The 26,834-nt window shown below is 41.1% G+C and overlaps 1 protein-coding gene across 3 annotated transcripts; it reads left to right on the top strand.

Annotated features, from left to right (window-relative positions):
• The first annotated feature begins 191 nt into the window (after window positions 1-191).
• On the top strand, window positions 192-26,520 carry TM4SF18 (transmembrane 4 L six family member 18). Of its 3 annotated transcripts, none has more exons than XM_046684947.1 (6): window positions 192-333; window positions 419-612; window positions 4,366-4,455; window positions 9,672-9,814; window positions 13,579-13,759; window positions 25,841-26,520. In XM_046684947.1, exons 2-6 carry the CDS (start codon window positions 436-438, stop codon window positions 25,958-25,960), a joined length of 711 nt encoding a protein of 236 aa, XP_046540903.1. In that variant the 5' UTR covers window positions 192-333; window positions 419-435; the 3' UTR covers window positions 25,961-26,520. The 3 variants fall into 3 exon arrangements, with proteins under 3 accessions (XP_046540903.1, XP_046540918.1, XP_046540909.1); XM_046684962.1 differs by lacking the exon at window positions 25,841-26,520 and adding an exon at window positions 14,524-15,614 and having other exon boundaries at window positions 13,668-13,759; XM_046684953.1 differs by lacking the exon at window positions 25,841-26,520 and adding an exon at window positions 14,524-15,614.
• The last annotated feature ends 314 nt before the right edge of the window (window positions 26,521-26,834 follow it).

Here is a 26,834-nt window from a genome sequence, read left to right as displayed (position 1 = left end):
ATAGACTCTCTTGGTAGTTTTCTCTTTAGCTTCCTACCCGCTGTTGGATGAAATTTGCCAGACTTAATTCCAACCCCCACCCCAACTTCCTTCTTAAAACACGCTCAGGGTTAAGTCTTTAGTGCTCCAATCCAGAGGAAAATGACTTATTTTAAAAACACCGCATTCCTTTGGCACAGGATGAAGACCAGCTCAGCTCTTCAGCTGTCGATCATCGTCTATTGTTCTCCAAACAGTAAACCACTCTTCCACACTGAGAGATTGTGGGCGGCAGTTCTGTCCGAGTCCTGGCTCCTCATGAATATGAAGTAAAGGGCTCTGACCCAGAAAGTGGTAGGTAATCTCAAAAAAAAAAAAAAGGGCAGGTAGGAAGAAAACCAAGCTTCGCGTAATTCTGCGCTCTTGAAATCTCCTGCAGGTTCTGAGCGAGGTGGAATGGGGTCTCGGAAATGTGGAGGTTGCCTGAGTGGTCTGCTGATTCCGCTCGCTCTCTGGAGTATAACTGTGAACATATTACTGTATTTCCCCAATGGGCAAACTTCCTATGCATCCAGCAATAAGCTCACCAACTACGTGTGGTACTTTGAAGGAATCTGTTTCTCAGGTGTCATGGTAAGTGTGACTTCAGAGACTTGGGATCGTAGAAGGGGGAGTTTTTAGAAAGAACTGCCTTGTTCCTACTACAAATGATGAATAATGGAAAAAGCATTCTACTAACCCTGGGTCTGAGGTTTGGAAGACGGGTCGGGGTAGAGGAGCTGGTGTCCGCTAGGACTTGGAGAGTAGCTTCGTTTTCGGTGAGCTGCTCATTTATGCAGCTTCAGCGATGCGGAAAATTTATTCTAGTCAAAGTTTGTATTTTCACTGTACAGACTTCCGTTTCAGTGTACAGGACACTGGCCTGTAGAAGTATCATGTCCTCAGGAAGGCTGTGTGTCAGTTTAAGCTATGTAATCTCCAGAGGCATTGGTCTTTTCTAGAACCGATTTTCGGTCTGCGCTCCCCATTTCTCTAGCTCAGAGGGGTGTTAAGATAGCGTGGAAAAAGCAGAGACTTGGAGATTCAGACAGCCATGAGTTCAGATCTAAGCTCTGTCATTTGTGCCATGAGACCTTGAGCAAGTTACTCGGTCTTTGAGCCTCAGCGTCCTCATGTGAAAGATGGAAATAATGACAATAACTTTTCAGGGTAATTGTGGGGATTAAATAAAATCTCATGTGTGAAGTGCCCAGGACAGAGACCAACACGTAGCAGGCAGCCAGTGACTACTGTGATTACAAATACTTGTTGAAGGATGGGCCGTATCGTCATTAAATAGTTTGACATCACACCCCGAATAAAGGAGGATGTTTTTGAAAACTAAATCAAATTATCCACAATAAGAATGCATGAATGTTTTCCTAATGAATTTGTGCTCTTTAAAGACAAACAGATAATGAATCATGTCAGCAGTTCAGAGGAAAAGACACTTTTCCTGATCCGAGCATTTCTAAAAACAGCACATTGTGCGCTGTAAGCTCACTACGCCACCAACAATGCAAAAGAAAATCCGTTTTAGTAAATCTTTATATCTTTGTGGGTGTTTAATTATTATAATATTTGAAAAGTTATGTTGGAAAGCAGTTTCCATTTTGCATATATTTTAGCAAACTTTAAAATGTTAATACTCAACGCTATTGAAGCTGCTATGTGATAGGTACATAATGAATGTTGGTGGCAGTTCTATAAACAAATGCAAGCTTTTTGGAGAAGATTCTGAAATGATATATTAAAATCCATGAAAATGTTTATGTCTTTTGACTCTGTAATCCTAAATCTGAGTGTTCATTCTGAGAAAATAATCCAAAATAAGGAAAGAGATGTATGTCCAGGTGTTTGTGGCAGCATCATTTATAATAGTAAACAACTAGAAGCATTCTAGCTTAGAAGTGGCCAAATAAATTATGGCACATTCCCTTCATACAGTGATGAAAAGTATAATTATGAAGATGTAACAACATGGAAAATGAATATTTTGTGTTACATTAAAAAAGATACAAGAAAACTGTGAATAAACTGTGATTTTAACTATGCAAAATATACACATGTGGGACAGCACCAGGGACAAATACAGAAAATATGTGAGTGTGGTGGAATTATGGCAATTTTCCTCCATTATTCGTGGGCCCTTTGTATTGCAGTTAAATTTGACAAAAAAGAAGAAAGGAATTTCTCTTTCAACTCAGGCTATGCCTGTGTTTCTCTTTTGACACTGGCCTCCAGGGTCTACATCTAAGTATTTCTACCAGTATTATAATGAAGCCAGTTACTGCACCTGCTTTCCTGTGCCTTGCCATCGTTCCCTCAATGTGCGATTGGAACAGGTTCCAGGTACCTTCACCGTAAGCATCATTGCCACAGACATCTTTGTTCCAAGCATTTTTGCCACAAACATTTTTGCCGCATAACCGATTGTCCATAAGTCAATTTTGCCATAAAAGATAATATAACTGGTTATCAGTTGGGTTTGACTCCATTTTTGTATGGTATCCTTATTTTTATGACAAATATGTGAAAATATGCCAAGAACAAACAAAAGCGTAGACGGCTTTCACAGTGTAATGCAAAACTCAGTTACAAATACGCATACTAGCATTTGGAGAATGATACCTCTCGTAGTAAAGGAAGAAATTTTAGCAAAAAAGAAAAAGCACAGTGGATGCCAAACGAGGAGACAAATCCACAAAAAATATAATGTATAATACTATGGACAAGACTTCGAAGACAACTGCTTAGGTACAACCCACAAAATAAAATGAGTTATTTGTGCAGTATTATGAATCTACACACATTTTAAATGTGTTCGAATATTTTGTATTTTACAAGCAAGTCTTTTTAATTTTGTTATTGCTTTTTCATGATTCATTATGTCTTTCTTAATGTCTCTCTTTTATTTTTTTGTTATTTAAACTTTTATGGCAAAATTGCTTCATTGTCAATTAATTATGCATCAAAAATGCTTGTGACAAAGATGCCTACCGCAAAGATGCTTATGGAGAAAATACTGGACACATGTTAATATGGAGGAGTGCAAAGCATTAGTAAGGTTAAACCAGAATCTATTAAAATCCATAATAATCAATTGTGTTGAAAGGAGGGGAATATAGGATTCTTGAGTTTAAATTCCATGTAAAATAAAACATTCAGGAGAGAATCTGTTCTCTATTTTTCATTGTCTAGGATTCTTTTTTAAATTTTTTATTTATTTATTTTTCTTTGTGAGGAAGATTGTCCCTGAGCTAACATCTGTGCCCATCTTCCTCTATTTTGTATGTGGGATGTTGCCACAGCATGGCTTGATGAACAGTGTGTAGGTCTGTGCCTGGAATCTGAACCCACGAACCCTGGGCTGCTGAAGCAGGGCGTGCAAACTTAACTACTACGCCACCAGGCTGGCCCCTAGGATTCTTGAAAAACATTATTGTTACTGCATCAAATCCTTTTGGAAGAAAGGAGAGGAATGTAGATAAATAATTAAATGGATAAATAAATAAATGAAGGCCGAAGGAATTTGGAAACTGGGACTATTAACTATAAACAGTAAAATAACAATGAACTCAGCTTCAAGATTCAGCACTGAACAGTGGGAGTAAAGGACAGGTGGAGAATTTGCCAGAAGCAATTCACAGTCCATACCTGCCCCAACCAGGAATTATAATATTCAACAAATCCATGTTCTTTCCAAAACTTGAGCCCTTTGCCTAGGATACCAAGAAAGGGAAGTAGAATACGGTGAATTCTCCCAGTTTGTTGGCTTGATACAGACAAAACACTCAAAATTTTGAAGCTGAGATGGCTTGAATGCATGGGGAAATTGGACTTACTTTGCTTTGAATTAAGAGATGTAGTTTCACCTTAACTGTGCCTGTTGCCTCCATTCCCAGATGGCAGTCAATGGAGAGCGGCTGGCAAACCGCATAGTCTGGTGAATGACTTTCCTTTGCTGTCCACAGTGGAGTCAGCGAGAAATGGCAGCTGGCTGCAGGGTGGTTCCCATGTCCATACCATTTACTCTTCATTGATCATTAGCTTTTGATGACTGACAGCCATGATAATAATAGCCAACATTTATCAATCACTTACTAGGAATCAAACACTGTGTTCAAATTTTTACATGCAAAGCTCATAAGGACCCATTGAGGTGAGCTCTCAACACCATTTTACAGGAAAGACTCTCAATTTCATGCAGCTAAAAAATGGCAGCGCTGGGGTTCGAACCCAGGTCTGCTTGACCCTGAGCCTGTGCACCAAATCCTGTGCTCCGATTGTGAGCATGAATGCAAACTGGTATTCCATTTCTGATATTTTCTCTCTTCCCTGCTACAGATGCTTATAGTAGCCGCAGTTCTTCTTGTACTGGAGAATAATAACAACTGTAAGTGTTGCCAGAGTGAAAACTGCAGCAAAAAATACATGGTAAGAGAGAGAGTTTTGTGAGGATGGTTGAGTGGGCTCCAGCTTTCTTCTCTGTCACCCAGAAACACAAAAATATTGATACTCTCATAGCCTCATCACGATCCTTTCGTTCAGAGCCCAAGAGTTTACTCCAAAAACTATCTCCCACTTTGTTTACAGTCTCTCCTCCATCTTTGTTCTGCTGACGTTCTTCCGGAAATTCAGGATTTAAGGATACAGGAAATTAGAAAATAACACCGCCTTTTCCTAACTGGGGGACTGTGAGTCTATTTTTTTCCGTTATCTACCATATTGAGGACTAATTTATGTACAAAAAATGGTATTCATTAAAAGTCTACAATTCCATGAGTTTTGACTGTTGAATACACCCATGAAATCATCGTCACAATCAAGGTACAGAACATTCCCATCGCTGCCAAAAGGTTAATCTTTGATCTGTGTCTGTCGTTATAGATTAGTTTGTATTTTATATCAACATAATCATAGAGGATTTGTTTTTTGTATCTGGCTTCTTTCACACAGCAAAGTGGTTTTTATTTTTTTAAAGATTGGCACCCGATCTAACATCTATTGCGAATCTTCTTCTCCTCCCCAAAGCCCTCTAGTACATAGTTGTATATTCTACTTGTAGGTCCTTCTGGTTGTGCTATGTGGGACACCGCCTCAGCATGGCCTGACGAGTGGTGGCATGTCCACACCCAGGATCTGAACGAGGGAAATCCTGGGCTGCTGAAGTGGAGCATGTGAACCTAACCACTTGGCCACGGGGCCAGCCCCAGCGTAATGGTTTTTAGATTCATCCATGTCACTGGGTATATGTGATGTACATTTTTCAAATTGGAACTTTAAAGATGGTTAAAATAGAGTCAAGAGAGAATAACAGAACCAGATTTTCTAAGTCAGTGCTCAACAGGCAGGCGCCCGGTGCCACATTACCACCATTCTCCTCCTTGTCATCATTGTTTATTCGCACCTGCATAGCGCTTTACAGTTCTTCCACATTTACCGGGTGAATTAGATCATTGTTACTCTTCTTTCATATGAGGGTCAACCGTAGCTCAAAGAGATCATGTGATTTATTAACTAGGAGGAGCTTTGCCCGCGGTTGGTAGGCGTTCGGAACTCTGCTGCACAGTGCAGGCATCTGGGAGCTGGGAGCTGGAATCCCACCCCCAGATGCTCTGACATCGTTGGTCTTGGTGCAGCCAGATTTTCATGTGCAGCCAAGATGTCATGGCTAGCTTCCTTGGACTGATACCTTTGGCAGACTAAATTAGTTGCTTAATTTAGCACTATGCCCCAGTGGAGAAGAATTGAAAAATTGAAATACACTGTGTGTGTGGGTGTATATGTGTGTTTTCTTAACCAATCAACTCAGACATCCCCCAGTAGCTGCTTTCAAAATTGCCTAGGTAAATTACAATGGATTCAGGTAAACTTTAAGCTATGAAACTCCGGGAATTTCTAGAAAACAAATGTATGTGCCAATAAAATTCAGCATGTTCAATTTTGCCTTAACTCACTATTAGCATCTCCAGTGCAAATGGAAGCTAGAAATAGTCTAGAGTCTGAACAGGAGTCAATATTGAATGAGATGACTGACATCTCAATGGGAAGAACAGGAGGAAGGGAAAGAGGATTACTTGGATTTCCTGCTTGGCTCTTTCAAAGTAGGCTCTGGAATAGGGGTCACTACTCATGTGCTCCCAGAAGCCAAATGCCTGATGGAAATGAAAAAAGTGAGTAGGGTAGGCATCAGAGCAAAATTTCCATTTAAGGAAGGGAGGGAGCTATTACCCAAGACCAGGCATTTGTCACCATAATGAAATTGGGCAAGAATTCTCAGTTTTCAATAAAAAGTAGAAATACAGATTTTTGTGTAAAACTTCTCAACTATAAAATATTGGCAATTAATTCACATTTAAACTAAATAAAGCACATCTTTCAGGCCAAATTTGAGTCTGCACCAGTTTGTAACTTCTGAAGCTTTGAAACGGAAATTGAGGTCACCCAAGATTCACTTTTTTTTTCCTGAGGAAGATTAGCCCTGAGCTAACATCCCTGCCAATCATCCTCCACTTTATACCTGGGTCAGCGCCACAGCGTGGCTGACAAGTGGTATAGGTGCACTCTGGGATCCAAACCCGCAAACCTGGGCCACGGAAGCAGAACACACAGAATTTAGCCACCACGCCACGGGGCTGGCCCCAAGATTCACTTTTTAGTCGGGGGAAAGTTTGACCTTCTTAGGGTCCCTGGCTGGGTCTGAAAATTAAAGTGACGTAAAACAATTAGGAAAAAAAGCATAAAAATTTTATTGAATTTTTATATGTACTTGGGAGAGTTCGCGTAAGAATGAAGACCTGAGGAAGTGACCAGAGCAGCAAGCTTCTACACCTTTTAGATAAAGAAACAGTAAATTCGTGAGGAATTGGCAAAACTGAGGGCTTTGAGCTAGGGGAAGTAAGAGTTGAAACTGTGACTCAGAGAGATTCTCATTCCCATTTTATTTTGAGACTTCCCTGGCTTGTGCAATGATCTCTATCACACGCTGCACGTTAATTTGTGTCTGTGCACATATGTGTATGTTGCGCCATGATTGCCAATTTCCCGAAATGAATGAATTCTTCACTGATATTTCCAGTGAACTGCTTAAGAGTAAATTTGGTGAAGAATGAGCTTAATCTTTTCAAAATATCCTTCCTCCTTTTGCAAAGATGGCATTGGTGAATAGGTAAATTTTCTTTATAAAGTATAACTAACAGTAATCCACTGTAAAAAAAAAAAAGTAGCTCTGTTTATCTCACCTTGTGATGGGGCAAAACCATTAAAATCAGTATGAGAAATATAATTTCAGGTATCTTTTATCCCTAAAATCACAAGTTTGTTGTTCTTTTTTCTGGTCTCAGCTTTTGAATTTATCATCAACTGGCTATTGTATGTTTCTGTGTGGCCGTGCTACTCTCACTTGAAATCAACATTTCTAAAACTAACAACTTTTCTCCCAAACTCAACTACCCTTCTTGACATCCCTATTCTGTCTCCTTTACATCCAAGTCCCAAACTCCAGAATTTTTCTTTCAGTCCATTTCCAGGTGTTCATTTCCTCCTTAATGTCCTTTCCTCCAAGTCTTTGTCCTCTCAACTTGAAGTTGTCTCCACTTGGAATCCTTATTTTTGGGTTCTCTCACTTCCAGCTGGTATGCCGCCACTGCCAGAGCAATCTTCCAAAATCAATTATTGGTCATATCCCTTCCTTGTTCAAAAACCAATTGCATGGTTTGGGGGAAAAATAGTTTATTCTAGGTCTAAGGCAGCATAAATTCAAAATGAACTTGGGACATCTTGGGCCAGGAAGCAAGGAAGTGTTCAAAGAATGATAAGGATATGTCAAAGGACACAGGAATTGACTTGAAAGGATGTTCCCCTTGGCCATATTTGGGCCATCTGAGCATTCAAAAGAATAATAATAATGATGAATTATAACACATTGAATTAGAAAATCCATGAGTCTACAGTCATACAGAAAGAGAGAGGCAGAGGAGAGAGAAACGGGAAATGGAAGTTGCTCTGTGCAGAAAAATGATAACTTATAAAGGCAGGAGAAATGATAGAATTGGAAAAGTGGTGCAATGCAACCGTTATTGTGAGAACTGGTGATCAACAGATATGAGGATCATCACCGGCTGATAAATCCACCACGTGGAATGTCTTTAGGGAGCAGGATACGACACAGTCTCAAAGAATTACCTCACTAATTACTTATTAGTTGTAAAGTGGAAAACACGTTTATAGATCTGAAGGAAACCGCCTTAACCAAGAGATCAAACTCTACGTCACCAAAATCAGTGAGAGGCCCACTGCGTACACACACCAAGCAAGTGTTCTTGCCAAAATGTTTAACCCAAGTCCAATGGGGAGGAAACAACCAGAAGAGGCTGGAAAGTGGGACATTCTAGAAGACAGCTGGCTAGGATTCTTCAAACACAACTTAATATCCTGAAAAACAAAAAGGTAGTGAGATTAGTGTAGATTAAAGGAAACTAAAGAGATTATCTACAGAGTAACCTTGTGCATAAACCTTCCTCGGATCCTGTACCAAAAAGTGAAAAACAGCTCGAGAATAATAGGACGTCTTTATTCTTGGGAGATACGTGCTGATGTGTCTAGGGGTGAGAAATCACAATGTCTGCAGCCTACTTCAAATGGTTCAGCCACAAAAATGTGTAAATATATATATATACACACACACACATACATACATATACATACAGAGAGAGGGAGAGAGAGAGAGCAAAAATGGGAAAATAGTCACGAACGATGAGTCTAGGCAAAAGGTTTAGGGGTTCATTGTACTACACTTGCAACTTTTTTGTAGACTTGAAAAAATTTTAATAGAGGGTTATGGGGGGAAGCCACTTGCCCTGCAGGATGGAGTCCAGCCTCCTTGACCCAGCATTCAAGGCCATCTTCCGCCCAGATCTGCCGAGCTGCGCTCACTGTAGGCAACTCAAGGGCTGGATTGTGTCCTGTCGGCCCTGTTTTCCCAGCAGCAGCACTGGGTCAGTCTGGTCTTCGCGGACTTTCCTTCTGCTGCTCCTCTGCAGGAACCCCTCTTACATCAAACTGATCTACTTACTCTCAGAACTCGGCTCCTACGGATCTGCCAGTGAACATTGCTCGTTCTCTCTCATCAAATGAAAACAGCCTCTTCCCCATCAATCCCATCCTCACTTGAATATAAATATGACCATCTGGGCTAACGCCTGCTATTTCCCTGCACATTCCTGTCTGTGAAGCTCTCCAAACATCGTCTTCATAAGAGAAAAGCAGGGAGCATAGCTGTGATTCTTAGCAAACCAGCCCTACCTAGAAAATAAAGTCTTCAACAATAAGTATAGATTGATTGATCAGATCCCTTCACTGCACTTATGTAAGAGGTGATCATTATTTTGATATCAAAATTCCAGAAAAATACAAATTTAGTAAATTAACTAGTTTCCACTGTGGAATATCAAGCAAAAAGTCATTTAAAAACTTATTTTTGAGATCAGGTGGGTTTGGATTAAATGCTTCCATTTCTACACGGACATTCGGTATTAGTTAGATGGACAGCTGGCTCAGATGAGTAGAGAAGGCACCTGTCTGATCATTTATCCACAAAATCTCCTGTCTCATTCTACGGCACTAACCTACTTCTTCCGTGTTTAATTTAGACACTGCTGTCGATTATCTTCTCTGCCCTTGGAATTGCTTGCTCTGGATACTGCCTGGTCATATCTGCTCTGGGCCTGGTCCAGGGCCCATACTGCCGCACCCTCCATGGCTGGGAGTACGCCTTTGAAGGCACTGCGGGACGGTAAGAACTAATTCCCCAGATCGAGGAGGCAGGACAGTCAGAAACACCTGGCTTCATGGTCTTGCTCATTTTCCATCATCGCTCTGGGCTGCCATGTGGCTACCTTAGTGCAGAATTTTCCTATGACTTTGCTAATATCCAGACCAGTGTGCGGTGGCACAGATCTTTGTTTAGGCGTTTTTTTCTCCAGTCTTTTAATGACACGTGCATTCATTATTTTGAGGCTGTCATGGAGCTATCCAAATGAAAGACGTGTTTCTCCCATACTTTAGAGCAGAGCTTCATGGTGGTTGTGGTCTGGCAACTGCTGGAGCCTGGGACTTGAGTGGTTCTGGGAAGTCAGTCTTGCTTTGTGGCCAAGTTGGACATGTGGTCTCTTATAGATGTGAAAGGGTGTGGTTGGGAAAGAATCACAGCGCCCTTGGGTGGTGCCCCCCAGGGATATACCAGCAGGGGTTACAGAGAGAGAAGGAGGCACAGGGTGAGCCGCACAGTGCAGCCTGAGGTCCAGGGACATGACCAGGTGCAGGAGTTTGTGGAAGGAGCAAGGAGCGTATCCAGCATGTGGAAGAAGAGTCTGGGGAGGGGCCTTGCTCAGGAGCCTGGTAGTTCAGTCAGACGTTGCAGGACCCAATCCTGGATCACAGAGCGTCTCACGCTGGCCCTGGGCCAGGCTTGTTGGCCTACCAGCACCTGCAGAGGCAGCAGGGCCCAGATAGGGACACAGGAGAGAGCCACCGACTCTCCCCCGAACCTGGCCTGTGCTCAGAATTCTAATGGGACAAAATGAGGGGTGTCTGTACCATTCCCTGGGGAAGCTGCATTTTCTCCTCAACTCCCCATGACGGATTTTATTGTTCAAGGCCCTCATCTATTTGAGGCCTTACACGCTCACCTAGGCCTGCATGCAGAGCTACTTCTGTGACCACTGTTGCCTTTATTCTGAAACTCCCACAAGGTGCCGCTTGCTGTGAGCAGAGCTCTCCCTCCTGTTAGGAGAACCTAGAAAATAACCCCAGGTCTTTCTGAGCACTTAGGGGAGACACTCCTGTGGGATTGAAGGGGCTCTGGAAAGGGGACCTAATATAGAAATCCTTTTTTATGCCATCAGTCCCTGGAATTTTCCCCACTCCAAACCAAAGAGGCCCCCCCTTTCAGTGCACGAATCTCAGACTGCCCACCTGCCTCTCCATCCCTCCTTTAAGCTGCCCTTGATATTTGAATTCACCTGTTTCCAGCTTCATTAAAATGTTTGGAGGTGAAACATTGTTTGGAGGGAAGCTGTCTCGGCTCTCCTAGAAAAGTCTCCAAGGCTTGGCAAATTCTGGGCGCAGCAGGCATTAATATTAAACTTGTACGGTCAGCTATTCATTTGTACATTTATTCAATCAACGTTTACTGAGTACCTCCTCTGTCCTAGTCTTGGACTAGGTGCTAGAGAATCACAGATATGTTACACAGGCTCACTTCCATCTAGGAGTGCACACAGGCCTGACGGAACATCCCGCTGAGCTGGAAGCCTTAGGGTAAACATGACCTTGGAGCACAGGCCCTGTAGGTCCAGCTTTAAGCCACCTGTCTCCTACTTGCAAACTGTGTGACCTTAGACAGATCCCTGGGGATCTCTGAGCCTCTGCGAATGGAGATAATAATCATTTCTGCCTCAGAGAACTGAGGATTAAATGGAAGTGATGCACAAATTAGATTTAATCAATTCTCAAGACAAGCTAGGTTTTATTATTAATCTCATTACCTTCATAATGTTTTATGCCACATCATGTCTTCCATCTGCCAGGTGGCCAGCAGGTCCAGTCGCTGGCATAGTGGCCAGTGAGGACTCTGAATCAGTTGCATTCAACAAGCATTAGTTGATCTTTGCAGCATGCCAGGCACTGCCTTAGTCCTTAGACCTGGTTATGCAGAGACGAATAAATCACAATCTATGCTCTCAGAGCACACAATTTGGTGAGGAAATAGACACAGATACAGATATAGATAGAATTACAGCACAGTGAAGTCAGTTCTGTGATAGAGCTGTCTGTGGAGGTTGTGGAGGGCGTGGGCATCAGGGCAAGCTGCTCTATTCCTCCCAGACCCCACCAGTGCAATTACGGTCCACAGGAAGAATGAACAGTACCACAGTCTTTGAGAAAAATAGAAGCCCTGCAAGTCATCTTGCTTTACAGTGTTGGATGATCTGTGCAGAGCATGTCCTGGGAAGAGTCTAGAGTGAGGGTCTTGAAGGGATTAGCTTCCGCGGTGACTGGGACTGAGTTAGGAGGATGAGGGTGTAGGAAGCAGGTCTGGGGCGATGGTAACAGGAAATTACCGTACTGTGCTTAACAGCTTCCAAGGCATTTTACATACCTCTCACTGACTATTCACAATAACCCTAGGGCCCGTGTCCAGATAAGACTTGAGCTCAGAGATGTAAAGTCTCTTGCCCAAGATCCTACACGCCCAGGAGTTATGACTGCATGTTCAAGTGGGAAACACTTGAGACCTAAGGGCCATTAGCAATATCAAGAAATTCTCAGAATGCCTCTGAGTGTCCTGAAGCAGAGAGAGTAGGAAATAAAGAAAAGGAGAAAAGAGAGAGTTAGAGGATGGAAAGTAATAGGAGAGAAATGGAGGGGAGGGAAAGAAAAACAAAGAGAAGAAAGAGGTCTGGTGATGGTCACCAAAATGCAGAATTCACCCCTTTCTGCCACAGGTGCCAATGCCCAGGGCTCTTGGCTGGTACGCGGGGTGCCCGGATTGCTGTTTGAGAAAAAGCATCTTGCTATTGACAAGATATTTATAAACAGCTCTGCCCTGTAAATGGGTTTGATTGTTTTCGTTTGGGGGATTTTTTTTCTTTTTTTTTTGAGGAGACCAGTTTTCCATTTCCACTTCGTTGAACAGATTGTCTGTCACCTTTAGGAGAAGTGCTAATGGCCGTGGCAGACCTGGAAGTAAGCAAAAGTCAGTCAGGTGGATCCAGTTGGTTTTACGATTTTCTGGGAAGTGGTTTGATTCTTGCCATTCTCTGCTAGACTGATGGAACTGTTCCGTTGTTTACTTTTCCACCTCATAATCTGAATCTCCTAAAGAGCTGCAGAACAGCAACGTTCTACTGCAGGGGTCCTCCCACTGTGCACCCCAGACCAGCAAGCCCATCAGCTGGGAAGTGAGAAATGCAAAGTCTGAGTCCTGTCTAGACCTGCTGAGTCAGAAACTCTGGGGTGGTGCCCAGCAATCTGCATTTTCACAAGCCCTCCAGATAATCCTGATGCGTGCTCAAGTTTGGGAACCACTGATCTAAAGAGCTTTGGGATGGAGGCTAGGAATATCTAGCAGCCTTTCTGCTTGCTGTTTTGCCACCTGTATGGTTTTATGTCCAGTGCAAACTCAGCCTCGTCCCCAACAGCCCAGGCTGACTTCTGGACTCCTGGGGAATGGGCAATCCTTACCTCTCTTGGTATTGGCATGTGCTGCCCTTCATTGCTACTGAAGTCTTCAGTATGTGTCTTGCCTTCTAACTGAATTAGAATTGTCTCTGAGGCAGGCACCATGTTTATAATAAGCATAGCTCAGTATTACGCATACTACGTGTTCAATATACGTATCTGAATGATTTTTTAAAATATGTTAATTCATATTTAATAATATGTATTTTAACCATATACAGTAATTTCCCAAACATATAAATATCTGCAGCCTTCTTCCTTGGACCAAGTATTTAGGCTTGGTCATAGGTCTTGTTGACCGTTTCCCTCTCTCAGTTTCCTTACAGATTCCAGCCTATGGATTCAGTGCCTTGAACCTGCACACGTTGTGGAGTGGAATATCATTTTGTTTTCCATTCTCATAGCTCTCAGTGGGCTTCAAGTGATCGTCTGCCTCATCAGAGTGGTCATTCAGTTATCCAAGATACTGTGTGGAACCTATTCAGTCATCATCCAGGTAACAGACCCCCACTGGCGCCCAGACCTCCTCCGTTCTACCTCTGCTGCCCAGGATTCAATGAATCTTGTTGGAAGGTTTTTCGAGCTCCATCATTTCTTGCCATTTCTATTGCCCTCATGTTTACTCAAGCTCTCACATCTCAATTTTTTCCGTATTCCAATGTGTCTGTTGGTTTGTCTATGTGGATTGAATCAATGGAATAATTGTAAAACCTGCATTCTGTGTTGAATGGTGAAAGCAGCACAAGTGTTTTGAATGAGCACCACTTCAGTGTTCTATGTAGAATTAACCCAAAGCAAAAGAAGTCTTAGCATTTATTGAGAATTTCCTCATTAATAAAATAGTTGAAGGCTCACAACCTTATCCCATTGAAATAATTTCTCTTTTGAATACTGCTATATTCAACTAATAATCCTTCTTTATACTGAGTCATTAATGAGTGGTTCTGAAGAAGGGAAATAGGTCTTATCCTATTGAAACTACTTCTGCTTCATCTAAAATACTGATGTTACTTTAGTTACGGTTAAAATTCCTGAACCTATCCAACAAGTCCAGAGTGAAGAGAAACCATGAACAAGATATCTTGTGTCTTATTCACAGCGTACAATGCATGATACCTTTCTTCATAGTTTCAAGTAGATATTTTTCTATTCTATCATATTTTGAATGTGAACTACAACTTTAAGTTGCTACCTGGATTACGGATCATTAACCTATCCAAATGTACTACTTTACTCACTTTGTTTTTCCTTTTTTTATAGCCTGGAATCATTTGAATAAGGACAGGAATGTTTGCCATCATCAGGATTTGGCCATCTATCCAAGTCTCATGTCAACTGTCTAGACTTGAGGGCAATATTCAAATTACTGTGCTTTCTCCTCTTGGTGTTTATTGTTCCCACTTGTGAAATTTACAGTCCTCACTGGAAATGCCAATTATACCACCCTTCCATTTAGATTTTTTTTCTAAGTAATGTGTCAGGATCTTCAGAAAATCTTAATACCCTTTGATCAGACAAATTTATCGCCAATAATCTAAACCATGGAAAGAAATAAGAACACAAGATAAAACTTTAGACAAATACATATATTTCAACATTAGTTAATATTCTGGAAATTAGAAATACCTCAAAAGTCTAACTTTAGTGGAAGGATTAAATAAAGACTGGTTCATTACTGGTAATATTATACAGTCATTGCAAACGATGTTTTAAAGATTATGAATACTGCTGTGTGAAAAAAATACAAATTTATGTTTACAGTATAAGCTTAACTAAAACTAACAAATGAAACACCAAATAATCAAAATATAGGACAAAAACTAAATCTAGAAGGATTTACACAAAAATGTCAGCTGCCGTTGATTTGAGCCACAGGTGACCCTTCTTCCCACTTTTTTATATTTTCCAAATTTTCTTTATTATGTTTCACTGTTAAAACACTTTTTAAAAACCCATATTTTTACTATTAAAAAATTTTGCTGTTTTTCCAACCTCTAAAGGCATATGTTTCTTCCATGTTTTCCAGTCTTGAGTATCTATAAATGCCACAAAATAACACTTCTTTCAATGTTCAATGAAGGAAGCAGTGAGACAGATAAGCCAAACAATGTTTTATATAAACTTATGTAATCTAGCTGAGCTCTTGGCATTATTTTGTCACTCTTGTTAACGAGTGTGGTCACCTACAAGAGGTAGCCGTGAAATAAATGAACAGTTGAGGACATGCTCAATAGGTGAGAGAAAGTGACCATTGACCAGTTGATAGCTGTGTCATGTGGAGTTACCACTACTTGTATTTATAAAAAAATTTTAAGTAAAACATTTATCAATTTTCTTCCTATACTTACCACGACATCCTTGAGGATAGCAACCATGTCTTCTATTTTCCCATCATCCATAGGGCCTAGAACAAAGTAGACATAGTAGACAATTTTGGATATTCATGCCAGGCCCTTCTGCTCTCCGTGATCGCTCTGCTGAGCACCTGTCTCCGTTGTAGAGTCACTGGGCCTTAACATTTCTGCCCCTTCCCCATTGCTTTTCTCTGTGGACACTGTCAACAATGCCCTGCCAACACCTACTCTGTGCCAAAGCTGGGCAGCAGGAGCCAGTAGTCTGGAAAATTCCTCCCTCCTTTGTGCCTGCTCAGCTTACGGCCTCCTTTAAGGGGAATTGCCCTGTCTACAACCTTCGCTGAAGCAAGCATCTTGAAAGCAAGCCATGTTGTGTACCACACGACCCCCATGCCCTGGACCTGGCCAACACAACTGGAACAGGCACCGAAGCCGTGGGCAGCCTTTTGTCACCCTAGTGGCCTCTGAATAGCTGAGAGTGAATTACTGCCCAAACGAGCTTGGTGGTCACTCTTCCTTGAGAATTTGAGCCAGGAAACCAAGAATGAAACAACCTAGGTATTGCTGTCAGGAAAATAATCAGAGGAAGAGGAAGGAAGCCAACATGCAGAGAGTATGTGATTACTCCTTCAAGCCCACAAGCGTGTCATATCCAGCACCCTCTTTTTTTAGTTCTCCCAAAGACTCCTCAGACCCTTTGTAAACAAATTCTGGCAGGTCAACCCCACCAGTCTGCCAAACACATTAGGACTGTCTCCACCATGTCTAGATTCAATATGGTACCATACATTGAGGGACCATGAATAGATGTCGGCTGAATGACTCCACCACAGAACTGGAAACATTTTCTAAAAACAGGGGCACGGTCAAATACAGTAGAGTCTATCTATCAGGAAACTAAACATTTATACACCTCCCCAAATTTTGTGTTTAAAGTGAATATGCTGATGATGCAATTTTAAGTAAAAAGCTGGCTAAAAATCTATCTGTGCAGTTTGAGCCCAAAGTTTTAAATAACCATATAATTACATGTAGACATGTACAAACCTTCAGATACATAGAAAAAAAGACTGGAATAATGCTCAAATATTAATGGTTAATAATTATCTCCTAATGATGGGATTATAAGTTATATTTCTTTTCTTTACATTGTTCTATATTTCCAAATTTTCCTTTGAAAATTTTCCTTGAATATTTTCAATAAGTAGAAAAAATAAATGTTTAAAACGCAAGTATCCTCTAATCCTTTCTGTGAAATCCACATAAGCTTAAAATAGGAAAGAGGTGGATGTGAAGGTGTGTGTGCCAGCCCTGTGCTCACTCGTTTCAGAAGGCCCCCTTTCCGTCTTCTAATCCTCAGAGAGACTGAGTGTTGCGAGCTGCTCCGAATTGAGAGTGATTTCTGCTTTACACATTTCTGCTCTTCTACATATTATTTCTCTCTTATTTTCCTTGCTTCTATCTTATATTGCTTTTCCTGACTTAAATCAAATGCCAAGCTTATTAATTTTCAAACTTTCTTCTTTTCATAAAATAAGCATTTAAGACTGCAGTTTTTTCTCTAAGTATCACTTTGGCTGACTCTCACATGTTTTGAAATATTGTATTTTCCTTGTTATTCAGTTATAAATATTTTCCACATTTATTTATGATTTATTTTTCGATTGATAAGTTTTTAAACGTGCCTTTAAATTCCTAAATATGTGAGTTTTTGTTATTTTTTTATTGATTTCCAACTTAATTATATTGTGATCATAGAATGTGGTCTGTATGATTCTGAAACTTTTGAACATTGTTAAGACTCGTTTTATGGCTAATGTTTGTAAACATTCCCAGTACTAAAAGGTATGTTTCTCCGAACATTGGGTGCAGCATTCCACATGCACCCCCAGATCAAGTTGTCCATTTTGTTGTTCAGATCATCAATATACTCCTTTCTGCTTGTTTGCTTGATCTAGGGTTTCTGTGAGGATTACATGGGTGTATATGTGTATACTAATTTACACATGTTTATATGTAGATAGCTCAGAAAACAGTGTTTGGCACATGGATGTGCTTCATGAGTGCCCTATAACATAGTGGTTTAAAGATGTAATCTGGAGACAGATTGCTCAGATTCAAATTTAGACTCTGCCTTAATAGCTGTGTGACCCTGGTCAAGTTTACTTAACCTCTCTGTGCCTCAGTTTCAAAATCTGTAAAATAGGAAGAATAGAGTTGTTGTGAAGATTAAGTGAGTTGGCACACGTGAAGCTCTTAGAACCAGGTTGACTTAAATCTGACCTGGGTTCAGTTGGAGCAGATTTGGGATGGCTGAAGCCTGAAATGCCACCAACACAGGAGAAGGAGAAAGGGACGGAGGAAGCTCATAGGGACAGCATAGGTCAGAAGTTTGGGGAGAAAAAGAAGGTAAAGGTAAAGGTAGGCATTGCTAGGCTAGACAAAACTGGAGAGAGGCCAGCACTTCCTCTCGCCACATGTGAACATAATGGCCATCAGACTCAGGTTCCTAAAACCCCAGCCTCTGGCCTATACGCTTCCACCCCACTGGAAGGCCATGAGCAGTAGTGCAATTCAAGGTCACTATTATGAAACCACAACTACTTAAATTCAGAAAGACTCTTGCCAGTTCTGCCTCCTTCTTGGTGAGATGAAGCTGGGAGCCAGGGATGAGATTCCAGTTCTGGAGGAACTGAGAGACCTGGCAGGAAACTGAGGCTGGGAGTCAAGCTTGAGGGTGTGTACTTGGGCAGGTAGGGTGGGATGCACAAAGCTGACCACTAAAATCTTTTTACTACATGTCCTGCCTGGCCACCCAGGCCAGAGACAACATGTGCCTGACCCAAGGAGCATAGCCAACTCAAATCAAATGCTTTTTCTGGTTAGTATGAAAACCCACACACGCACATACACACTCGTGGCTAAAGTTACACTGAATTTACAATAAAGGGGTTTCTTTAAAACATAAACCAACAAATACAAGGAGGTTAAGGGAGGAGACAACAGCAATAAAGTTTTGGAAGCTACAAAGCGTACTAATGAGATATAACTGACAAAAACAACTCAAGAAACAGGAAAATCCCAAGCTATCCGGGGTGGGGGTGGGGGGAGCTGAGAGCCAACCAGATTCTTACCTCAGAATCCTCAAGACTCTCAAATGGATAGCGCCAGATACCTCTGGAAACTAAAGTAAATAAGGGCAGACCATCAAGACGAGAGGGAGTGGGGGGAGTCCCTGTGTCCCCTGTCTCTATGCCAGTGGGAAGCGGCAGACATCTGAAAGTCTATTTTCTGGAAGGGTAAAATAGAGGGTCTCTGAATGGTAGGGAACTAGAGTCACCAAGGATGTGGACACTACATCAAAACCAGAGAGACTGAGTGACTGGCGTGTCCTGAATGATGAACGGTAAGGCCCGCTCTTCCCCCAGCCCGCTTAACCCACGCAGATCTCAGAATGCTGGCAGCCAGAACTTTACCTTCCACGCTGGAGCCTCTTTCTAGGGAGTCTGGCCAGAGCAAGAGGAAAGACTCCTGCACTCACTGTGGTAGGCTGAGTGAGAGCTTCCCCTTCCAAATGTCCACGTCCTAGTCCCCGGAGCCTGTGAATACGTCACCTGGAAATGGACTTTGCAGATGTGGTTAAACCAAGGATCTTAAAACGGGGGCTTATCCTGGATCATGCAGCAACGGGGAGACAAAAGCATCAGATTCAGAGAGAAGATGGAAGAACAGAAACAGGAATCAGACGGAAGGTGCTACACTGCCGGCTTCGAAGGTGGAGGAAGGGGATCAAGGCGGGCGTGCAGGCAGCCTGCAGAAGCTGGAGAACTCAGGGAAGCGGATTCTGGCCTGCAGCCTCCGGACGGAACTCAGGCCTGCCGAAATCTCAGTTTTAGTCCAGGGAAACTGATTTTGGACTTCTGCTCTCCAGAGCTATAAGATAATAAATTTGTGTTGTTTTATGTCACTAAGTTTGTGGTTATTTGTCACAGTAACAATAGGAAACTAACACAGTGATATTCAGAATTCCTAATTAACGGGTCATCCAGTTCACCCATCAGTGAAGTTCAGAATCAGTAAGCCACACACACACACACACACACACACACACACACACACACTCTCAGTTTCCATTCAGCTCTTTCCTCCATTCATTATCATGAGCAGACAGACAGGGATCCCCAGACGTCTGATGAAAGCCTCTTAAATGGAAGAGAGAGACTAAAACAAATTTAAATAAAGACCAATTTGGAGGAAACAAATTTGGAGAGAAGAAATCTTAAAAAAATAAAACAAATATCATTAATTCCTCAGAAAGATAAGAGAAGATTCTATGTTCATAAAAAAAAGATGAGAAAGTTATAAAAAAAATAGAACAATAGAACTCTTGGGAGGTAAAAACAAGACGGCATAAACAAAAAACTCAGTAGAAGTTTGAAAAATGAAGTTGAGGTATCACTCAGAGCAGAGAAAAAAGAATGAGAGGTTTTTTTTTTAATAGAGCAAAAACTAAGAAAATTAGAGAACCGGTCAGTCAAAGTAGTCCAACACCAAGCAATAGGAATACCTAGAAAGAAAGAACAGAGAAAGTGGAGGGCAGAAGTCATTATAATTCAAGAAAATTCCGTGAAACTGAGGAGCATGGGTACAGACAGGAAGGACGCGCCAAATGAAGTTTAATCAGCCTCGACTAGAAAAGGATATTCTACATGCTTCCAGAGAAAAAAGAACAGGTCATGTAGGAAGTAGAGGAAATTATATCGGCTTTAAACTTCTGAGCGGTTAAATCGGGCGAAGATTGTGGAGCAAGGCCTTTTAAATCCTAAAGTAAATTATTTCCATGATACCTGACATTTCCTGACGAGTAAGTTCTCAAAAAGTTCCCCTTTCAAGGAGTTCCTGGAGAACGGACGCCACCGAAACAAAAGATTTCTTCCTCTTCTTCTTCCCTTCAGGATTCAGGAAACAGGAGAGAGCAGGGGGAATTCCCAGAGAGAAGGGACACAGTAACACCTGTTGGCCGGGTGTGGAGCACCCAGTGCATTGGGGCCGTGGGAACTGAGAGGCCGGGGTGGGCTGAGCAGGCATCACCAAGAGCCCCCTGCCAACGTCCCATCCTTTTAACTTGAGGGCAGTAGCCAGGGTGAGATTTTTATCAGTGTTTGGTTTGCCTGGTGATGTGCCTGCTCTCCCTTCTGTTTTCCTCGGTGTAGGTGAGCTAAGGGCACGGGAGTCCCTCCCTCCCCAGATGTGCCCCTCAGCCCACTCCCGAGAGCTGCTGAGCCGTAGGAGGCAGGCTGGAACCTGTTCAGCTTGCCTTCTCCCAGAACTTTCATCCAACGGTGTCACAGTTGTCCCTTTTCTAACACAAACAAGTTTATGCTTGCTATTATTTTTTTCTTCTTCTTTTTTTTTTGGTGAGGACAATTGGCCCTGAGTTAACATCTGTTGCCAATCTTCCTGTTTTGTCTTGAGGAAGATTGTCCCTGAGCTAACTTCTGTGCTAACCTTCCTCTCTTTGTATGTGAGACACTACCACAGCATGGCTTGATGAGCGGTGTGTAGGTCCGCACCCCAGATCTGAGCCCACGAACCCCAGGCCACTGAAGCGGAACACACAAACTCAACCAATCGGTCATGGGGCTGGCCCTTATTTTTTTCTTCAAAAATAAACAATATATTGTTTAGGAATAGATATCCAGGTAAAATGGCTTTCTGCATCTCTCTACCTGAAGATCCTCTCTGGGGGCAGGAGCATGCTTGCACAGCACACTGGGCAGGTCAGAAGTGCCTGGGAGTTGACACCCAGCAATGACCTTCAACCAATGAGAGTTGGTGGATAAATTCCATAACTTCCTTGCCCTTCAATAGGATAATTCTGAGGAGGGCATTCAGTTTCTCAAAGAATCCCCAGCTGGACTGAGCCCCCCTTGCCCACAGCATTAATTTACTCACTTATTGGCTTTTCTCCCTTCCCTGTCTCATTCCCTCACTCTCTCATTGTACGTCCTGGGGTCACATCCCAAATAAACTACTTGTACCTAAGCCCTCGTCTCACGGTTTGCTTTTAGGAAAACTCAAACTAAGGTGTGTAACGTTACCAGCGATGGTGAGCACTGGTGTCATGTGCTTCCTGATGTGATGGGAAGTACACGATATTACCCATGTGATGTTCCTGTCAAAAAATGTTTAGCCTGAATTTAATAAGGAGGAAGCAATCACATAAATCCAAATTATGCAACATTCTGCAAAACTGTGCTCTTCATAAATGTAAATATAATAAAGGACCAAAATACTGGAACAAAAACTGACAAACACATCAATGGATCAGAATTGAAAGCCCAGAAATAAAACCACACATTTATGGACAGTTAACCTTTAACAAAGGAGCCAAGAACATACAGCGGAGAAAGGAAAGTCTCTTCAATAAATGATGTTGGGAAAACTGGACAGCCACATGCAAAAGAATGAAAGTGGGCCATTATCTTACTCCATACACAAAAATTTACTCCAAATGGATTAAAAATTTGAACGTAAGAACTGAAACCATAAAAATCCTAGAAGAAAATATAATCAGTACACTTTTTGACATTGGTCTTAGCCACATCTTTTCGAATACCATGTCTAATTGGGTAAGGGAAACAAAAGAAAAAGTTAACAAATGGACTATATCAGACTAAAAAGCTTCTACAAAGCAAAGGAAACTGTCAACAAAATGGAAGGGCAACCCACAAATTGGGAGAAAGTATTTGCAAATCATTTATCAGACAAGTGGTTGATACCCAAAGTATATAAAGAACTCACACAACTCAACAAAAAAACCCAAACGGCCTGATCAAAAAATGGGCAGAGGATATGAACAGACATTTTTCAAAGGAAGTTATACAGATGGCCAATAGGCACATGAAAAGATGCTCAACATCATTTATAATTAGGGAAATGCAAATCAAAACTACAATGAACTATCACCTTACACCAGTCAGAATGGCTGTAATTACCAAGACCAAAAACAGCAAATGTTAGAGAGGATGAGGAGAAAAGGGAACCCTCATACACTGCTGGTGGGAATGCAAACTGGTGCAGACACTATGGAAAACAGTACGGAGATTCCTCAAAAAACTAAAAATAGAACTTCCATATGACCCAGCCATCCAACTACTGAGTATCTTCCCAAACAACTTGAAATCAACAAATCCAAAGTAACATATGCACCCCTATGTTCATTGCAGCACTCTTCACAATAGCCAAGACATGGAAACGATCCAAGTGCCCATCAACTAATGATTGGATAAAGAAGATGTGGTATATGTATATAAATGGAATACTACTCAGCCAGAAAAAAGTCCCATTTGAATAAAAAAGTTGTCCCATTTGCAACAACATGGATGGACCTGGAGGGTTTTATGCTAAGCGAAATAAGCCAGATTGAGAAAGACAAACACCATATTATTTCACTCATATGTGGAATATAAACAAACACATGGACAAAGAAAACAGTTCAGTGGTTACCAGGGGAAGGGGGGTGGAGGGTGGGCACAGGGGGTGAAGGGGAGCATTTATGTGGTGACAGACAAGAAATAATGTACAACTAAAATTTCACAATGATGTAAACTATTATGAATCTCAATTAAAAAAAGAAATAAACAAGAAAACTTTAAATAAAAAAATAAAGGATCAAAAAAAGTCAGGAAATTTTTCTATGATAAAAGATACTTAAGAGACATGACAACCAAATGCAAATATGTTCCATGATTGGATTCTGGGTCAGAAAAAAGGAAGAAAAAAAGCTATAAAGGACATTAATGAGATAATTGGGGAACTTTGATTATGGACTATTAGTCAAGTTTTGAATATCAGTGTTAGGTTGGGTGTGATAATGATATTGTGATGATGGCTGAGAACATCCTTACTCTTAAGAGATGTATGCTAAACATTAGGAGTGACATATCTACAAATGACTTTTAAACGATTCAGAGAAAAAGTCACTATATATAAAGAGATAAAACACATGTGGCAAATGTCAATTATTGATGAATCCAGGAAAGGGAATACAAGTGTTCATTGTATTATTCTTTAAATTTTTCTGTAGTTTGAAATTTTAAGCTAAAAAGTGTGGGGACAAATGAGGAATCTTTAAAACACAAAAGTGACTGGAATACATGTGAATCAAAAAGTCTGAAAATGTGACTGTTAAAAGTGCTTTTATAAAAGTACAAAACAGCTCTTAATATGGTGTGATGTGTTTTAAGCATCGTGATATTGAAAGACTAATTCCAAGGAGAAAAGAATCGTGTTTGTCAAATGATTCATCTAAATAAAAATTGATTTTATTAACCTCTGAAGTCAAATACCAGCTTGTATGTAAAGTATGTAAGATGAACCATCATTCCTATACTCTAATTAAAGCTTCTTTTTTGAAGAACCAACATTCAAAACAAAATTTTTTACACTATTACATACATGTTTTAAAATTTTTCTTTAGTTGTTAGATTTGCATCTGAGTGGTCTTCTACCTGGTTTATTATAAATATAAATACACAGGAACCCAATGATTGTTTGTTTAAAGTGACACTTATGATGTTAGTCCCGATTAAACATTTCTTCCCATGTGACACAAATATCTTTCCCTCTTTATTGCGTCAATATGCTTGTTCCTCTGGTGTTGCAAATAGAATGCCGATTAAATGTACATAATGCAGGATTTGAAAGTAATGGGGAACTACTCACATCACACACAAAGTTGTGACAAATAAGGATCTGGCAGAGCTGGACTAGTAAACATTCAAAGAAAACGAAGTTAAAAAGGATGATGACAGGTTCTGTGTGTCAAAAGAAGGATTTGAGTCTTATAGATTAAAAGATGCCCTTAGCATGCCCTCTAATATTTAGGCAAATTACCCCTATTTGTGAAGGTGCTGCAAGAATCGAGAATGAAATGAAGGACTTGATATTATGTTCCCATAAATCTTTGTCAACAAAAATTATAAAATTAAACCCAAACAAGACTTGATTTATTTCTGGTTCATTCTAAGATTTGGTGCAGACTCATAAATCTAATCAAAATGTGGTAAGTATCAGATTGAACCACGTGGCACTGTCTTTTCAAAAATCAAAAAAAGTAGGATTTAAACTAATTTAAGACAAAGTAAGCTTATTTTCTTAATTGGTTTTCTTTCTAACAATAAAGTTCTAATCAAATATTTTGTTTCCAGTTTCAAAGGGATTCTCTTTAAGTGGCCGTTTTCTGGTAGCAGCTATCTTTAGTTATTTCATCTAAATTTGGGGTTATAATGGCATTTGGAGGGCGGAGGTGGCATCCACCTACCACTCGAACAATCCTTCAATGGGAGAAAAGTCATTCAGAGGTCCAAAAGATGAATTACAAATGAATTTTTGCAATCAACACATTTGTTTTTTAGCTGATAGCATGCTGAAGAGTTGTGAATGGGACATACTGTAAGTGTTTTAATAAGAAACACAGAATGAATGCATTATGTGCATTCCAACGTGCATATCCACGTGAATGTAGAGACTCTCCAAGTCATGGTTCCAAACAGTTGTCAGGTATTCTTCTCCGGAATTGCCCTGACATTCTGTGACAATAATTCTTTTTACAGTCTTTCAAGATGTCAAATATTCATCCACTGAAGATGGGTTGGTTTTAGTAATGCAAGAAGTAAACAAACTGGGCAATATATTTGAGGCACAGACAAGAAATGAGGTTGTGTTCTCTATCTGGCCATATTTTGCTTGTGGCTGCACCATCACCCACAGGCCCTCTTCACTCATTGTACTGCCCAATTCGATAAATGTCGTTACTCCCTTAGCAATTGGAACAAGGCTAGACACATAGAGACTCTCCATAAGCACTTGTTGAATGCTGAATACGTGAATGAAGACAGGACTTCCTATAGTTGAGAGTCATTCACATATACAGTGAAGTAGAAATGGCTCATAACTGGCAAACAAAGAACGCTAAAAACTCTTTTTTTCCAATAAAATTTTCTTTATTGATCTTGCCGTTTTCTATCCCGGTATTTCTGGCCAGTTGAATATCTCCAGCTGTACCGAGCTTTCCCAGTCTGTCTCCCGCAAGAGTTCTGATCTACCCCAAACAGCAGGAGATGATGCTGGGCTAGTTCTGATTCATCGGGCTGTTTACAATTGTTCTGCTCTCTTTGAAGGAAGTTGATTTACCTAATCACTTTTTGTTCATCCTTAAGGTACGAGGAGAACCTGGACAAGCAGGACTAACCGGCATTGTATCGTCGTGGGGAAAAACAAGTTTACTCAGGCACGGTTGTGTCATATTTGCATCTGAAAAGAGGAAGCATGGACATTAGGAAGGATCTGCAATGTGATGTCCACAGGGCCACTGGTTCCTGGTTCCATCAAGTCATTATCGGATAGCTTAGTCGGGAAATCTTCAGCAAAGTAGGTAAAGTAGTGAAGCAGAGTGACGTATGATTTTGTGGACCTAGAAGGATCCTTAAAAATAATCCAGCACAACAACATGGAATAAAGAGGAAAAAGCCTGAGGTACAGAGAGATAATCCGATTTCTCAGTACAGCACATTGGCCAAGAACGTGGGCTCTGGAGCCAGAATGCCTGGAAGTCCCAATCCTGGTTCTGAGTCTAACCAGCTCTATGACCTTGGTGGGCAGGAGTCCTACCTTCCTTTTGCTTCCATTGCCTCACTCTTGAGGTTGTCAGGATTAAATGAATTAAACTCATAAAGCGCTTAACACATAGAAAGCACCTCCGGAATGATTATTATCATCACTATTGTTGCTACTCTCGTTTTCCCAGGCCACATAGCCAGTTTCAGGGTATCCCACAATGTATTCATGAAACACAACTTTATTAGGCACATAGTTTATACAAACACTGCTCTAGGTACCAGAGACATCAACAAACAAAATCAACAAAAACTCCTGCCCTTATGGAGCTTACATTTTCAAAGAAGAGACAGACCATGAACTACAAACCTGATAAATAAGAAAATGTTTATAGTAAATTAGAATATGTGCTATGGACGAAAGAAAAAGCCAGATGCTCCAGAGCACTGGGGAGAAGGGAGCTGGAGCAGGCAGTGACAGTGAATCAAGTGGTCAGCGGAGACCTCACTGAGTGTGTCACATTTCAGACTTGAAGGGGGCCAAGGAGGGAGCCTTCAGGATACCCGAGGGAAGAGTGTTCAGGCAGAGGGAAGAGTT

The sequence above is a fragment of the Equus quagga genome, chromosome 1 (assembly GCF_021613505.1).
Source record: "Equus quagga isolate Etosha38 chromosome 1, UCLA_HA_Equagga_1.0, whole genome shotgun sequence".
NCBI classification, from domain to species: Eukaryota; Metazoa; Chordata; class Mammalia; order Perissodactyla; family Equidae; genus Equus; species Equus quagga.
This window is presented reverse-complemented; position numbering and strand designations above follow the sequence as displayed.